Source organism: Octopus sinensis, linkage group LG1 (assembly GCF_006345805.1).
Source record: "Octopus sinensis linkage group LG1, ASM634580v1, whole genome shotgun sequence".
Taxonomy (NCBI): Eukaryota; Metazoa; Mollusca; class Cephalopoda; order Octopoda; family Octopodidae; genus Octopus; species Octopus sinensis.
In genome coordinates, this window is record NC_042997.1 from 83,042,386 (window position 1) to 83,062,042 (window position 19,657).

Sequence of the window (19,657 nt, forward strand, 5' to 3'; positions counted from 1 at the left end):
CATATGCAAGTGCTTAAGAAATTAAAAAAAATCTAATAATTTTTCACGTGGTTCTGTAAATCTACATGCGAGATATGGAAATGCAATATAATCTCTATATGTATTTATCTACCAATCTATATGTTTATCTCCGTCTGTCTGTTTCCCCCCCCCTCTCTCTGTACGTATATATATACACACATACACACATACATAAATACTTATCTTATCTTCATGTATATGTATGTATGTATGTATGTACGTACCTACTTATGTGTGTGTGCGCACACGCGCTCGTGTGCATACGTGTACATGTATTTAATGAAAGATGTAAAACAAATGTGTAGACTTAAGTCAATTTGATGAGTTAGATAATGTCAATTTGTCCAGTTGCTCTAACGGCAGGATGAAAATGTTAAGCAAATCTGTTTTTAATGGCGCTTGTTACTGATACGATGTGCTGTGAAATGAATTAAGCTAACCAATCAAATTCAAATATTTTAACGACCAAGGATTCATAAGACATTAAAAATTATTACATGGCTCACACTTAACGGAAAGAATAGATTCTTTATGAAATTCCTTTATTCGTTTACATGAGAACTGTAAACCACTAAATTACTAGATAGTTATAGTAAATAAATTTATCTCTGTTTAATGTAGAGCCTGACTCTCTATTCACAGTTGACTATTGCGACTTATTTCGTATTGAGATGATTAGAATTATATTTGAAATGTCTATTTTATTTTCTGTTATTTTTGTTTAAGATTCTCTTTTAATTTCGATTTTAGGTAAACTTCATATTTTATATAAATATTATCCGAATGATTTTCCAGAAGATTTACGTAAATGCCCGACCACAGATCTCTCAGTATACGTAAGTTTTTACAACAAATTTATTTCTTCATCAAATGTAAATTATTGAATGTGTAGCAGGAGGCTCTACACCAAGCAGGTTCTGAAACGATTTCATTATTCGTTAATTTTTGAAATATGAAACGTGTATGAGTATCTGTTTGTGAAGTCCATAACTAATTGAGTCATAGGGACAGTTGAAGATTCTACCTTTATGCAGTCTTAGTTTAGCAGATCTCATTCCTCTCCATGTTATTCGCACAAAAAAACTAACAAAAAATGTTTGTTAGTTTTAAAAGAATAACGCTATATACATAGAAATCAGTTCAAGAAAGTGCAATCTAGGAACCAAGGTTCTTGAGGACTTGTGCCATCTCTATCATCTTGATAACAGCGGAGAAAAAGCAATTAAAAGTTAAAAAGAAGAAAAAGAAAAGCACTCTTTTGAAATATACTCATGCATATAGCCTCGTAGTCAACATAAAACAAAGTCATTGTGCATTGCAAATTAAATCAAAACATTGTAAACTTAGAAAACGGCTTTTAAGGATGTATATATAATACAATAAAAATTCTGGATTAGAAGAGGCATGACAATAATTATTTCGCAGTTATAACAAAAGATTAAAGAGTACATTCACGCAAAGTTTATCAAAGAGCTCAAAAGAGTTGGATAAATTTAATCTGCTGACGAAATATTTACGTACATATCTCTGTTACAAGAATAGCTATGTCTAAAGGAAAATATATACTCGTTTTAATGCTCATACTTAGATTCATTTTCCGTTGTCATTTAGTTTACCTTAAAATTTATATTATTGCTCTGGATTTATCCAAGACTCTTGAACCCTTTAGCATATTTTGTATGAAATTATACGCAGTCCTGTTGCATAAGAGAATTGCATAAATACAATGCACATACATGTGTACAACCCTGTGGTTGAGGAAGTTCCATCACAACTATGTGATTTGATCCCATTACTCGACACCTTGAAAAAAATCTATTGTATTACTGTATTATAGAAGTGAGATGGGCAATATTTTGTGGGTGTAATTATGTAATTAGGTGGGGTGAAACTGTGAGGAATTCGGCCATACATGCATACACGCACACACACACATATAGGCCGGTACAAGTATGTGTGTGCGTGTGTCTTCATCTGTTTTCCCTGATGTAAGAACCTAGTTTAACAGTTTGATAAATACAAATCGATAAGATAAACACTATAGTAATAAGCTCTTGCATCGATATGATCTATGAAAATAACATAGAAAGTGATACATCAGCGGGATAGCAGTCCAATGACTGAGACAAGTAAAGATATATAATATTCTTTTCTACTCTAGGCACAAGGCCCGAAATTTTTGGGGAGGGGGGCCCAGTCGATTAGATCAACCCAGTACGCAACTGGTACTTAATTTATCGACTCCGAAAGGATGAAAGCAAAGTCGACCTCGGCGGAATTTGTACTCAGAACGTAACGGTAGACGAAATGCCGCTAAGCATTTCCCCCGGCGCACTAGCGTTTCTGCCAGCTTGCCGTCTTAAAGATATAAAATATCAAAAGAAAATTCTTATACTCGCAAAGAACTATGATTGTCTGTTAAGTACAAAGCATAAATATTGAAGTGAGTTATATAATAGGTTGTCGAATGGTAAATTAGTTTAAATGACGACAACAGTTCCAATGGCAATAGATAGACAGCAGAATAACATCTGCTGCTCGCTTGAAGTTGTGTTAATATTTAGCAGACGTATTTTCTGAAAATTGAAAATAAAAACTTATGATCTTCCACAAGTGACATAAAGTAGTTATAATACCCGTTAAATTTTCGCTTCATTTGCACATAGAATTGCAGTAAAGACATATTAATTCAAAACATATAGGAAGCCACAACTATTTTTGATTTGTAACGAGATTATTTTCGGTGGCATCAGAATTGTTTCACATCAAATTGCTGTGTTAGTTTTTTTGTTTTTTATAAATTGCAACTTTCTTCTTCTAATTTACAATGATAATGTTTTAATGTTCTATGACCTTTGTATACAGGCACACACATACACATGTATACATGTATAAATACTTATATATACATGTGTACATGTAGGTGCAGGTGTGGTTGTGTGGTAAGAAGCTGGCTCCCTAACCACATGGCTCCGGATTCATTTCTAGTACGTTGCACCTTGGGAAAATGTCTCGTACTATAGCATGGGGCCGATCAAGATCATGTAAGTGGATTTGGTAGACAGAAACTGAAAGCAACCCCTCGAATATGTGTGTATGTATGTGTGTCTTTGTGTCTGACAACCGGTGTTGGTATGTCTTTTGTCGTACCTTAGCAGTTCGGCAAGATACATCGATAGACTAAGTATCAGGCTTTAAAAAATAATGGGGTCGATTACTCCGACTAAAAATTCTTCAAGGCAGTACCCCAGCATGGCAGCAGTCTAATGACTGAAACAAGTAAAAGATAAAAGACACGCACACACACACACGTGCGCGCGCGCGTACACGCACCTACATACACACAATTAGTGTTAGGACGCTAGTATAAGCTTAGAATAGATAGGTACTGTATTAGTGCGCGGACTTGTGGAGATTCTTAAAATCCTAATCAGTGTAAAATAGTCCAATAGAAAAATAGTAAAATACAAAACGGCAGCAAGTGTCTTATTATCTTGTATCTTATGAAGGTTTCTGGTCTCGTTTCACTTCATTTATATTGCTAACATCTGATATCAGCACAGACTCTACATTACTTAATAGCAATATTATGTTATTTCAGATGCACATTTTAGATATTCAGTGACGAGTTACTGTCATTAAGTTGATCAATTCTACGAACTGCAATTCAAGTGTACAACCTTGTCACACAAACTGATTCAAATTGATTCTACATATTAAAGGTACTGGCGTCAGTGTAATGCTCGGCCACTTACACGTTAATTGAATGAGAATTCAGTTGATCGAAGAACTGATCCCGCCTCTCTCTCTCTCTCTCTCTCTCTCTCCCATTCTCTCTCACACACACACCGTGTTATTATTTTTAATGAATTATATCCTTGCTTCTTTCTGCTTTTTATAGTTGATGTCAGTTAAATTGAGCCTCCTCATTTTTATGTTTGATGGATTTCTTGAAGATAAAGAAATTGTTTTGTTTTACTCATGTTTCGTACCTATTTATATTATTTTTTACCCGATATTTTGATGTTCTACTGGTATGTTATGCTTCTACTTCGAACTCCACTCGACGCAGAGGCCCACCCCGTGTTTTCATCAGCTTCGTCTGCTTTATGCTTCTACATTGTGCTTCTACAGTTATTTTTTGATTCTCTGCAAGTACTCAGCCAAATACTACGTCTTCCTCCTCTTCTGGCACCTTGGATTAGCCATTTCCTGCCTTTTGAGTGGGAACGAAATATGTAGCCCCTCTACTCTTCATTATTTCTGAGTGTCCCACAAAATAATGCCAGCTTACCTCCAAGATTCTTCATAATGTTTTATTTTCAAAGACCCTGAATCGGTTGGCTATTTTCCGATTGCTATGACACAACTCCTATCCATGGATTAAAGAATTCTTACAAGTGACATATATAGCTTCTTTTTCGTATGTCTTCATCTCCGAGCGGTAGCTTCTTCAGCTGGTCAGCTAAACAAGACAAGGAAACCTCATTGAAATTGAGGTGATGTTAATGAATTTAACAGTAATATGTAACAGCATCTTCGGTGAAAGCTACGGGCACTTATTTTCAGTAGGGATCACCAGCCCAAAGCTGGAAACTGCACGATGGCAGCTTAATCACGGGGGTATACAGCCACTGAATCTTTCAGAGATTATGGTGCCAGTCCTATAGTAGAGATTCTATAATAAATGTCTAGTTGCAGATGACTTCTTCCTTCCTGTATATTTAGAAAATATAATTATAATATAATTCTGCTTGTAAAGCGGCGAGCTGGTAGAAACGTTAGCACGCCGGGCGAAATGCGTAGCCGTATTTCGTCTGCTGTTACGTTCTGAGTTTAAATTCCGCCGAAGTCGACTTTGCCTTTCATCCTTTCGGGGTCGATTAAATAAGTACCAGCTACGCACTGCGGTCGATATAATCGACTTATCCGTTTGTCTATCCTTGTTTGTTCTCTCTTTGTTTAGCCCCTTGTGGGTAGTAAAGAAATAGGTATTTCGTCTGTCTTTACGTTCTGAGTTCAAATTCCGCCGAGGTCGACTTTGCCTTTCATCATTTCGTGGTCGATAAATTAAGTACCAGTCGCGTACTGGGATCTATCTTTTACGGTATCCAGACCAAAGATTGTGGCCATGCTGGGACACCGTTGTTGCTAATTTTCTTTAGTTATTAATTTTAAATGCGTATCGGTAATATGAAAGTAGGACATACATTCACCGGCAGACGGGACAGTGGATGTGATAGTTAATTAGATAGCAAGACAAACAGAGAGAAGAATAAATAAATTTATACATAGGTAGAGGAGACTACGAATATATCAATAGATATGCATATAGAGAGATATATTAATAGACATACAAATAAATAACTAAATGAGTGGAAATCGAATCGGTGAGTGTGTTAAATAATAAGGCACTAAAAAAGAATGACTTTCCCCAGACACAATGAAATAAATTATTATATCTAAAAGTGTACCTTTGATTAAATGGCAGCTTTCAAAATAATTTTTTGAAATTCTTTGCTTGATTAATATATTAACATGTTTTCAAATATGTTTATACTGTGGAATTTCCACGGATCCTGTTAGTCTATATTATTACTATAACCTATAAGTGAAATAGCCAGAGCATTGAGGCATATTATCTTATTTTTGGTATTTAATTCTACTGTAAGTATAAATTTTTATGCATCTTCATTATTTTAATGAATCGTAATTAATCTGTTGCGTCTTTTATTTCAGACGTTTGGCCAAGTCAACATTAATACTCATTCCACTGTTTGGTGTGCATTACATCATCACATTGCTTATTCCAGAGAAGGGTGTCAGCGATCTCACTAAAATTGCTAAAATATACCTTGAGCACATCTTTAGCTCTTTCCAAGTAAGTGTTGAGATGCTACAAAAGCAAAAGTGTGTTTAAAAAATAAATAAAATAGCTGCCAGGAATGTACTAGAATAAAGCATTTGCAGCAAAAAGACGTTTGCGCCGAAGAAATATTTTACGTATCACATTATTTTTATTGTCTCAAGGTCATTCAAGAAACAAATTCGCATTTTCTTATGTGCGGGTTGAAGATCAACACTGTTAGCAGCATGAAGTTGAATATATAGATGATACCAATGGGAACCAGCACTAATTCTGACTATAATCACAAAAAGAGTGGAATATAGTATTACACGCCAACGCTCTGTGATCATATTCCCATTCATGGTTATCATAATCACTTGGTTTGGGATGCCTCCCACCAAAAACAAAAAAGCAAAAATCTGATTTGCTTCTAGAATTGAAATTCTTACACAAACCTGGTCATCTATCCTTCTTCTGGTAACTGAAAACACAATATCTCTGATGTTAGAAAATTTTCAAATGGAATATCTCAAAGGAACCACCTGCGTGTGGTTCAATTTATTTTTGATTTAAACTCACTGTCATTGTTTTTACAAAACCTCAGTAGTTATACTCTAGGGTTTATAACAGGGAGAATGGTAACCCTTAATTTATTTGCTGCCGATCTACAGTGTCTATACTTACAACACGAAGAAGCAGCTGGAGCTAATAATAAATAACAGTTTTCTAGCGTTCATATTGGATAGTTGAATGCAGGAAAATTACCCTAAACAAAAACATTTACAGCAATTACTGAAAGCAGGCACACACGTGTGTGGGTGGGTGGGTGTGTGGCGGGGTTGTGTGTGCGTGTATGTATGCGTTTGCATCTGTGTCTATGTGTGTATGTGTGTATATATATATATATTATATATATATATATATATATATAGCTGGATGTATTTATGTGTGTATATACTTATATATGTGTATGTGTATGTGCATATATATATATATATATATATTGGATTATACACCTTATAGTATGCGTCTAAAAGTCCGTTAGCATTTTTCGGTTACCTGACGTCAACAACAAAATGCAGGTATGTGCCACTGGATTTACATAAGAAATTCCTTCGTGTCCGTAGAGTTTATAAAATTATGAGAGAAAGAAAAAGGAATTCTTGACACTATATACAGAGCCACTACAATCGTTTCGACCCATCATGCACCGGTACCTTGCAGATATGACGCTGTACAAACAGTTGTGATGTATCGTCGGTGAGACACGTCTCCTCAGTTGACTTTTCAAAAAATGCCTCGTTTTTTTTATTTGCTATTTTGCTTATTTCTATAACAGTACAGAGTGGTAATTGTAGTATATCATGTGTCTCCTTCAGGAACTGAGATATAGCGAAAAATCCTTCCCATATAAGCAATAAAATATACGAAGATAAAAGATGAGTCAAAAATGAATAAATGAATCAATCAAATAAATCAATAGCACAATGTTAAATAAAAAAAAAAACATATAATATTGAACCCTTTAGCATATTTTGTATGAAATTATACGCAGTCCTGTTGCATAAGAGAATTGCATAAATACAATGCACATACATGTGTACAACCCTGTGGTTGAGGAAGTTCCATCACAACTATGTGATTTGATCCCATTACTCGACACCTTGAAAAAAATCTATTGTATTACTGTATTATAGAAGTGATATTTATATTGACCTTTACATTTCATATTTATATTGACCTTTACATTTCATAAAAACAAATCATTTAGCATATCCATATATACATACACACATACATACACCCACACATACATACACACGTACATACATACATACATACATACATACATACATACATACATACATACATACATATAGACAGGCATATATATATATATGTATATAAAACATATATACACTTAAATCCATTTTCTGTATATAAATGTTATATATATATATGTGTGTGTGAGTGTATGTGTGTGTATAATATATGTCCATACATACACATACATATTTATATATAAAGGTATATATACACCCATATATATGTCTATACTTACATTTAACTACATCCAACAAGCATATATATATCTGGTCATTCAAAATGTGACCGCGTGTGTACCGTTGGCAATTTTTTTCCTCTGTCTTCTCTTCTCTGGATCTTTCCTTCTATGTTTCCGACGAAGAGCTCCGCTCGAAACATTAAACCCTCCTTCTTTCCTTCTTCCCTGAGCGTCCAATAATATTATATTTGTTCCACGTCCTCGCGTTGTTGTGTTTTTTTGTGCTTTCTTGTTTGGATTAACTATATATATATATATATATATATATATATATAAAAGCAAATAAATGGCACAACGAAGTACCGATATTTACTGGAAAATAGCGAACGTAATAAATACGACGCTAATGTATAGCTTCACAGCGTATGTACTAGCAAAAATGCGTGTGTGTAACAAACTTGAAAAAAATTGTCTTACCTCAAGGGAGAACATCTGAAAGATGAAATACCTAGAAAGGGATAATGTGGTACCGGTTTTATATATAAGATTCGGTAGTTAAATTGAAGCACCTTGTTAAGTCGATCTAATTTGCGCACCCAAACAATATCAGGTGAATATCAAACTTTGTGCAGAATTGTTTGCACTTGATATTCTTGCAGTGTATGCAGATAACACGACCCAACTTAGTGAAGAGATCCGCTTTTGGTCGTTCAGACATGAACTTTATATGAAGAGGCGAAAATACTTTCTATAAAATTTCCGATGTGCAGATTCCAGTCTAGGTGAATAAAATATAAATGAGTAACAAAGATGTACAGGTGTCAATTCATTACTGCCGCTTCAAGCGACTCCATTATTAATCCAAACATTACATCATTGCAAAGAAACTGTTTCCGTCAGATGTCAGTATAGACTTCAAGCACAGAGGAGAACCCAACTGCTTTAACATATTCACCAACGGAGCTCAAATATTTACATTGATTCTGCTGCTATATTTTTGGCAGAATGAATTTAGAAAAATAGTCTATGTAGTGTCGAATCTACTAGAATTTGGAGGTTTGTAGAGGTTATATTTGTTATATTTGGGAAGGAATAATTGAGAGTAGTAACCTGTCTTCGAAGTGTAGGTAACTAGGTCACTACTCTCAATTATTCTTGCCCTAACTATACTCCAAATTCTAGTAGATTCGACACTACATACACTATTTTACTAAACTCATTCTGTCAAAGATGTAGCAGCAGTTGGTGAATATGTTTAAGCATTTGGTTTCTCCTCTGTGTTCGTATTCTATGCAGGTATCTGAGGAAAACGGTTTCTTTGTAATGCTGTAAAGTTTTCATTAATCTATTAAAGGAGTAGCTTAAAACGGCCGTAATGAATTGACACCTGCATATCTTTGTTACTCATATATATATATATATATATATATATATATATATATGAGTGTGTGTGTATATGTATATGTAGATATGTGTGTGTGTGTGAGACAAGACATAAACAATGGTCACTACATATTTCTTTATTGTAGGTACTACAGTAATGAAATGTAATGACCATTATTTATGCCTTGTCTTGTAAAAACCAGTATGACTGGAACATAACCATGCATTTACAATATAGAATAGTGATGAATTATAACCTCGAACCCTTCCACAAGAATACGCAGAATTCTTTATTAATCTGAACAATATTGTGTACTAACAGTATTTTCCCGTCACTAATAATTCTGTTTATATATATATATATATCATCTTGATCACTTTGACCGACCAGTCCGTCAGGCGTCCATTTGACACCGCTGGTCACAGCACGCTGTCCACTCCTCTCTGGATCGCGCCTTTCTCATCCACGTGATCCCAATCATCCTCCTTAAATCGTAACTCCACCGCCGTGGAGGTCTTCCGGGTGGTCTTTTCCGCTCGCGCGGGTACCACTCGACAACTGCGTGCGTCCACCGATTATCGGTGAGCCGGTTGACGTGTCCAGCCCATCTATACTTGCTGCGTGTATACTCTGCGATGACATCTCTCACGCCAGACTTCTTTCTGATGATCGCGCTACTTATGTGCACTCTCAACGAGATACCAAGCATTGACCTTTCCATGGCTCTTTGAGCCGTTACCAGTCTTTGCTCTTCTCTCTTTGTGGTAGCCCATGTTTCACTACCATATAACATTATAGGCAGAACTGCACTGTTAATGAGGTTGGCGCGGGTGGTCCTGTCCAACCTTCCCTTGAGCACATCCCTTATGCCATTGAACGCCTTCCATCCGGCCTATATATATATGTATGTATGTATGTATGTATGTATGTATGTATGTATGCATATATATAAATACACACACACAAACACATATGCATGTACACGTATACACTATTAGGTCATCCCATAGATAATGCGTTTTTTTTATAGCTCTTCTGTTTTTCAAAATCAAGACAAACGAAGTTCTTTTTTAATCTAAAATACACTTTCCTTCATTTTCTACAATGCTATTCTATTTATCTGGTAGACTTGCAAGGCCTCTCTTCCAAAATCCCCTTGTCCGTGACGAAAAATACTCCTCCAGTACCTCATCTACAGAATTCAAATGATCTTGAAGACTGCAGAATAAATGATAATCAGATGGAGCAATGCCCGGCGAATATGGTGGTTTGGTCATTGTTTCCCATTCAAAGTGCTCCAGCCTTTGGAATGTCATTCTTGCTGTATGTGACCGAGCATTATTCTGATAGAACACCTCCCGTCTTGAAACCAAAAATGGTCGTTTTCCTTCTAACGCTGACTTGAATGACTGGTTGAATGATCAAATCCAAGCTCGTCTGCTAGTTCCTCAACAGTTACGATGGGATTTTGATCCGCCAGGGTGTGCAGAATGTCCTCGTCGAGCTCTACAGATCTTCCAGGACGAGGTTCATCTTCTAGACTGTAGTTTCTGGCTCGGAATTTCTGAAACCACCGTTGACACTGACTTATGCTTATTGTCCGATCCCCATATACTGCATTAATATTCCTCGCACTTTCCGTTGCGTTGTTGCCTTAATTGAACTCATAACGCAAAATATGCCGAATATACTCCTTTGTCGCTTCCATTATAGTTTTGAAAAAATAACTGTTAAAATCGAACTGCACTGTTCAAAACTTGCACTAAGAATAAGTACAAGTTAAAATTACTACCTGCTTTTATAGCAAATTATATGTATGTCCACACACATACAAGGAATTAAGTAAATGTCGTTTGAGTCTCTTATCTCCTTTTGTGTCTCAATTGTTCCTATGGTTCCCTGCAGCTCAACATCCGTCTGGTCACATTTCTTGAGATTTTGTAAACATAGTTAATTTATCGCACAATTCACATTCATTCACCCACATGCACGTTTTTCTCTCGGATGCATGTTTCGAAGCCTTTTCACGAAATACACACACTACCGATCACACGTATACATACATATGAATATACACATATATAATACAACAGGAGTCTAGTGAATCAGGCTCTTAAATGTGAACTGACACATTATCCCTCTGTTATTTACACACACACACACACACACACACACACACACACACACACACACACACACGCACACGCACACACACACACACAAAACACACACACACACACACACACACACTATACATGTTTATGCGAATATGCATATGTACAATAGAGTATGTGAATGCAAGCAGTGCTGCGCGTGTATAACAACATGGAAAATGTTTTATTTTCTTCTACTTTGTGAATAAAATCATTTTATTATTGGAGATGCTTAAATACAATAAAATATTATACTTGTATATTTGCAGGGACTAATGGTTGCTATTTTGTTTTGCTTCCTGAATGAGGAGGTGAGTTTATCTGTGACTGGATCTTCTTAAACTTTCTTCGTTACTTTTATTAATAAGCAATGGCGTTTAATCAAGTAACGGCATTTTATTTTATGTGCCTTTGTTATATGTTTGTCTGTCAGTATGAACGAAAATGCATACAAATACATATTCAGTTATATATCTATCTATCTATCTATCTATCTATCTATCTATCTATCTATCTATCTATCTATCTATCTATCTATCTATCTATCTATCTATCTATCTATCTATCTATACATGCATACATATATATATATCTATAAAATAATATGTTACATTACTCAATAGTCAGATAAAACTTTGAGTTTCCGATGCCGAAGTGGAAATCCACAACACCATCTCTTCGGTATCTGGCCAGATAACCGAAGAGATGGTGTTGTGGATTTCCACTTCGGCATCGGAAACTCAGAGTTTTATCTTGACTATTGAGTAATGTAACATATTATTTTATAGATAAATTTCCTCTATTTACATAATATTGAGGTCTCTTTCTTTCTTTTGTTATCTTACCGTTTTTACCAATACATACACACACACACACACACACACACACACACGCACGCACACACACACACACACACACCACACACACACACATATATATATATATATATATATATACATAAATAGGTATATATATACATATGTATATGTGTGTGTGTATGTGTAGGACGTACTCCTTTGAGAATACTATATGCACCAATGATAATTGCATGGTATGTAGAATTAGCCCTGGCATTAACTGTAGAACTAGAAATGTAGTCTACAGCATAAGAGGTATAGAAGTTGCTTGTAAAAATATGAGCATGACGTACAGAGAGGAAACATCCAAGAGTATTGCGGAAAGACTAAATGAACATTTGAGACAATATGTCGGCAAAAAATAGCCCTCCATACTCTACCAACATGGAAGCAACCTGGATTAACTTGACACCCGCATTTTATCCAAGCACCTAAAGGACCCAACCCTCAGACAAATACAAGAGTACGTCCTCATAAATGAAACATCCCCAGTACTAAATAGGAAATATGCGTAGTAGGCAATCATACCCCCATACCCACAGTTTCTATTTATATACAAGTAGAATAGTTAGTGGGCTACTATGTAGATGCATGCATGTGCGTGTGGGTGGGTGGGTGGGTGTGTATATGTATGCGTATATGCACATGTATGTAGGCAAATGGATATGAATTTAAACAGATAGACATACAGACGGATAGGTACATGGGTAATATGAACAGACAAGCACACATACATACACATACTCAAATGAAAACTGAAACACATGACCATATACACACACACTTCGCTTTACACAAGAACACATATAGAAACACACATCCACACATATGGAGATACACCTCCATACAAACACAGTGCATAGTCACAAAAACCCATACACACACATACACAGACACACTCAGACATGCACACACAAGGAGACAGAGAGGTACACACACACACGCTTGCAAACACACACACACATACCAACAAGCAAACACGAACACACAAATACACAAACACATGCATTTGTATAATACATACAAACGTACACACACACATACGTATATGCATACGCACACACACATACATACATGCATACACACACTTACATGCATGCATAAATGCATACATAATACATAGATGTGTATGCGCTGACCCACACACATGCGCACAAACACACAAACAAAAGAACGCAGCTCAGATAATGGACAGAGTCAACAACTATTGAAAAAGTTGCAAGACGCAATGAAAATTTTAGAAAAATAAATAAGTAAATGAGTGGAAATTTTACCGGTGAGTGTCTTAAATAATAAGGCACTAAAAGAGAATGACTCTCCCCAGACACAACACAATATGCTTCAACATACGAACTCACGTAAAGAATTTTGCAAACCAAATCCCAAAACGAAATAAAATATGTTTTGGCCAAGCTAGCAAGACGCTGAGAAACACCGTGTTCTGCTGTCTAAAAATCAAAATAACTACCCGACAGCACCACTTCATTAAAGTATGCATCTCCTCCAAGCTATACACGAAATCTGTCAATTCGGCTGTCCAGCGGCTAGGACGCACAGAACATCAAACAGGAAAACTAAAACACATGATGTTACAAAACATCAAAAAGAAAACATACACAGAAATCAACCAGTGCCAGAAACGAAAAGAGAGTCCTGCTGCATGAACTAAAAAACACCCCTACACTACACAAAAGAGATTCATGACAAACACCCAACAAGAAAACCGCCGAGTTAACCATGCCTGTGACAAACACTTCAACATAAAATTCAAGTGGATGAAATGGCAACAACAACGATCTCAGCATGGTAAGAATCATTACAAATACCTAAACAATATCGACGTGATTGTCATGTCAAAATGTAAACTACCTGAGGACTTCGGCGACAGGAGACATAAAAACAATACCTCCGCCGCCAACAACAACTACAACAATTACACTTCTGGAACATACGGTGCAGTACAGCTAGATACAGATGAAATACATGCTTTAGAGTTACCACCAAAATTCGCTACATATAAAAAGGTCAGAAAAGTCGATTGTCTATCTGAAACTGAAGAAACGTTCTTAAAATTAAGATGGAGAGTAGGAGAATACAACAACAACAACAATATAAACATACGAAACTAAAACAACAGCAATAACAATAGCGATGTTGATGACAACAACAATAGTGGCAATACAATAACAACAATGATAACCACAATATCCCCCACTCAGACTACTATAACAACAACACATGCATACGAAACCGAAACAAGCTTTATAACAACAGCAATAACGATGATAATAGGAACAGCAACAATGACAACAACATCCCACTCACAGACAACAATACCAACCACATCATCCACACTACTACCAAAAACACCGCTCACATCAACACCAACAGCAAGTGGAGGCACAATGACCCAATGGTTAGGGCAGCGGACTCGCGGTCGGAGGATCGCGGTTTCGATTCCCAGACCGGGCGTTGTGCGTGTTTAGTGAGCGAAAACACCTAAAGCTCCGCGAGGAGCCGGCAGGGGGTGGTGGCGACCCCAGTTGCACTCTTTCGCTCCAACTTTCTCTCACTCTTTCTTCATGTTTCTTGTCCCCAACTTCCTATGCAACCGCTGAGCCTGGATGTGCATTCATCCATCCGTCGATGCTCTCGGTGTCGGGGTTGACCTGCTTTCTCTTCTGCGGGTCTTACGAATAGCAAAGGAAAACGTTTCGGACTTCTTCCACTAATGGGACGAAGACCGCTTCGCTCAACAAACAAACAAACAAACAAACACCAACAACAATAACAACAACAATGGCACAACACAAGCACCCTGTTTGCTTTGTCACGAGATCTTTGACCATATACATACACACATTTCACACGATGACATATATGGAAGCACACATCCACACATATGGAGATACGCATCCATACATACAGACACAGTGCATAGTCACAAAACCCACACACACACATACACGGGCACACTCAGACATGCACACACAAGGAGATGGAGGTGCACACACATGCAAATACACACACGCACACATAAAAACACACAAACACGAACACACATGAATATGCAGAATACATACATACAAACGTACACACAAACATACATATATACATACGCACACTCCCACACATACACACATACATACATGCATACACACTTACATACATACATACATACATACATGCATGCATGCATGCATACATACATACATACATACATACATACATACATACATACATACATACATGCGTATGTGCAACACTGACCCACACACATGCGCACAAGCAAACAGAAAGAACACAGCTCGGATAACAGACAGAATCAGCGACTATTAAAAAGGTTACAAGACGCAATGAAAATTTTAGAAAAATAAATAAGTAAATGAGTGGAAACTTTACCAGTGAGTGTGCTAAATTATAAGGCACTAAAAGAGAATGACTCTCCCCAAACACAACAAAATATGCTTCAACATATGAACTCAGAAAAGGAATCTTGCAAACCAAATCTCCACACTAAATATATATATATTGGTAAAAACGGTAAGATAACAAAAGAAAGAGACCTCAATATTATGTAAATAGAGGAAATATATATATATATACATGTATATATATATATATATATATATATATATATATATATATATATATATATATATATATATGTTAGTAGGTTTTTTGCTATGGCCGGTCAGAGAGGGATCATCCGTTTCGCGCCTATAAAGTGCTTAGCTGTATAGAGGACTCGTCAGACTTAAATGGCAGGAGGCACACAATGCCTCTACAAATGGAGTGGCGTAAAGGGAAATATACTCACACAAATATATGCAAGCATAAATACATATGCATGCCTACGTGCATACATACATATAGTACAGCTTTGGCCAAAAGTATTAAGCCACCCCAATGTTTTGGGGTTCTGCTATCTCAGTGTTAATGAAACTCGTGCACATTGTAGATTATGGTATATTTCACAATATACATTAGTTTTAGTATCTGGCTGGCCCTCCTTTAGCATCAATTACCGCTTTTATACTGTACTATACATATGCTACCAATTATGAGTAAAACCAACGTCCAAAATTAACCTGTTTCCTGGATTATTTCAGAGTTTTATTCTAAAATACGTTGTAGATACAGTTAATAAACAGTAAAATACCTAAAACAAGGGAGTTGAGTGAGTGTAAGCGAGGACAAATCGTAGCTCATCATGAAGATGGAATGTCTCAAAGGCAAATTGCTCAGAAGATAAAATGTTCTCGATGTGCGGTGCAAACAACTTTCAAGCGCTTCAGAGAGACAGAAGATGTGAAGACAAACAAAGAACAGGTAGAAAAAAGGTTACATCACCTCGTGATGAGAGATCCATCACTCGTCAGTCGCTCAGAAACAGGAGAAAAACATAGTCGGAGCTCTGTGTGGACTTCAATGAGGCAAGTATTTCACAAATGTCAACCAGAACTGTCTGAAGAAGGCTTGTAGTGTACGGTCTGAAAGGCTGTAGAGCCAGGAAGAAGCCATGGGTCTCTGAAGCGAATATGTAAAAACGTCTTCAGTGGATCAAAACCAGCTCAAATTGAACCAGTGAGCAATGGTCGAAAGTCATATGGTCTGATGAATGTAACTATGAGGTAAGATAGTACATGTATTCAATTAACATATAAACTTAATGTATCTGGTTTGTTACCCAAAATATATAAAAAAAGTATCCAACATAAAGCTAATATTATTTTTCATGCTTTTACTCACGTTTTCGGTACATATAGTGCAACTTTCGTGCATCGCAGAGTTGCGGAAGCATTTAAGGCTGAATGTCTGGTACCATCCATAAAACATGGGGGTGGTCCTATCACGTTGTGGGCTTGCATGTCTACCATAAGGATCAGGAGAAATGTTTTCATGTCAGGAAAGGATGAATTTACCTACCTATGTTTCTATGTTATCAGATGTTTTAGAGCCATCAATTACTAAATTGCATCCAGGAGTGTTGAAAACATTGTTATCTTTCAACAGGACAACGCTCCATGCCGTACAGCAAAGAATACTCGCAAATGATTTGAGACACAAGGTATTGTCCCCATGGACTGGCCAGTTCAAAGTCCCTATCTAAATCCGATCGAACACCTTGGGGAACTCTTGGTGAAGCTATCAGGAACACAACAATTAAAAATAAAGAGCATCTGTACCAAAAGTTGAGAGAAGAATGGAGTAAAATTGCGTCTAGCACCTGCAAGAAACTAGTTGATTCAATGCCTAACTGTATAAACGCGGTAACTGATGCTAAAAGAAGGTCAATCAGATATTAAAATTAATGTATATTGTTAAATATACCATAATCTACCATGTGCATGAGTTTCATTAACATTGAGATAGCAGAGCCCCAAAACATTGGGTAGCCTAATACTTTTGGCCAAGGCTGTATGTAAACAGCTCTACAAGAATTTATTAAAAGTCTTAGTGGTGGAAATTAATGATTCGGTAACTTCTGCAGTTATCTTAAGTAAACAGAACCGGGTATCTTCTTATAGATCTGTTTCCTGATAATTGTCCGCCAGCGAAAGTATCTCGCTGTTTGCCTTCTACCGTGAAAACGTTGAATTTAAATCGTTATATATAGCGGAAGGTTATCAGAATATAACCTTACCAGCCCATTCATTCCGAATCTGTATATAATACGGAAATCAGGTAAATCACAGTAAATTACGCGGCCGATCCTGATAACTTATATTTGCCAGTGACTTCAGTAGATGAGATCAAAGTGAAATGAAGTATTTTGCTCAAGAGCACAACGCGTCGCCCGGTCCTGGAACCAAAGCCAAAAACTTTCGATCAACACTGTAAACACTAAACCACGCACCTCCACGCGCACACACTAAACATGCATATACACATATGCATGTTTGTGTGTGTATGAATGCATGCATATATATATATATATGCATGTATGTGTACATGCATATGTATATATCTATATATTTATATCTGTATGTATGTATGCATATATGTATGTGTGCATTTGAATATATATACATACATGCACGCATGCATACATACATACATACATACATACATACATACATACACATACATACATACATACATACATACATACATACATATGTATGTAGGTATGATTGTCATGTATATATGCGAGCTGGCAGAAACGTTAGCGCGCCGGGCGAAATGCTTAGCAGTATTTCGACTGCCGCTACGTTCTGAGTTCAAATTTCGCCGAGGTCGACTTTGCCTTTCATTTTTTCGGGATCGATTAAATAAGTACCAGTTACGCACTGGGGTTGATATAATCGAATTAATCCGTTTGTCTGTCCTTGTTTGTCCTCTCTGTGTTTAACTCCTTATGGGTAGTAAAGAAATAGGTATTTTGTCTGCCCTTATGTTCTGAGTTCAAATTCCGCCGAGGTCGACTTTGCCTTTCATCCTTTTGGGGTCGATGAATTAAGTACCAGTTGCGTACTGGGGTCGATGTAATCGACTGGCCCTCTCTCCCAAAATTTCGGGTCTTGGGTCTAGATTAGGAAAGAATATTGGTTTTTGAGAGCGTTATCAAGAAATTTTCTTAATTAATTAACCATATCTGTTGTTGTTGTTGCTGTTTAGCTCAGATCATCTCTGGTTCAGCAAACCTATAATCGTTAGCGCTCAACCTAGGATAAGCCTCTCCTCTTGTAGGGCATTGTTCCTCTTCAAGACGAAAACGTTGCAATTTACCAGAAATTTGTCTGTTATTCTTAATATGTTGACTACCTCTCTAGTGATTCCCACGTTTCCTCGAATTAGTCATATTTTATTTCAGATCGAAGGTGGTTACGTTGAAATCATGGGATGCAGCAAGGCGGATGAGAACTATTTCGGTGAATGAATCTTATTGAATTAATGGTGAATATCACTAAATACTGAACAGATGAAGAGACAACAAATTGTCAATGGCCAGGATAGACAAGTTCGTTTAACGAATTACTGATATCATCTGTAGTCGTAATGTGCAAAGATAAGTTATTTCAGCTGGTAAAAGACCGATGTGACTATAAAGCCCAAGTTCATGCCGCATCACTCAATTGGGACATCTGGCGTGGAAGAGTTGCATTGGTCCGAACAAGTCATCCAACCGGATAATTATGAAGGTGATGATGATGACGATGATGACGATGATGATGATGATGATAAGGAGGAGGAGGGAGAGACGTGGTAGAGACACACACTGCAGAATACTGGATTAACTGCATCATTATTCGTTCTGGATTCAATCCCGCTTGTCGTCGAATCTTACTTTTCTGAGTAACCATCTCGTAATGGTTAGACTAGTCACAGACGATGGTTCTTCAAAAGTTTCTATGCAGCTGTGTAGTAATAACTAAATTAAGCTTC

General features: G+C 36.7%; 1 protein-coding gene across 3 annotated transcripts in view; it reads left to right on the forward strand.

Annotated features, from left to right (window-relative positions):
- The window catches only part of LOC115216136 (parathyroid hormone/parathyroid hormone-related peptide receptor-like), a 143,037-nt gene that overhangs the window by 113,942 nt on the left and 9,438 nt on the right, over positions 1–19,657 (forward strand). For all 3 annotated transcript variants that reach the window (XM_036502515.1, XM_036502522.1, XM_036502530.1), the window contains 3 exons: positions 772–857; positions 5,761–5,902; positions 11,681–11,722. In XM_036502515.1, the coding sequence (XP_036358408.1) occupies positions 772–857; positions 5,761–5,902; positions 11,681–11,722 (270 nt within the window). The remainder of the gene's footprint in view (positions 1–771; positions 858–5,760; positions 5,903–11,680; positions 11,723–19,657) is intronic.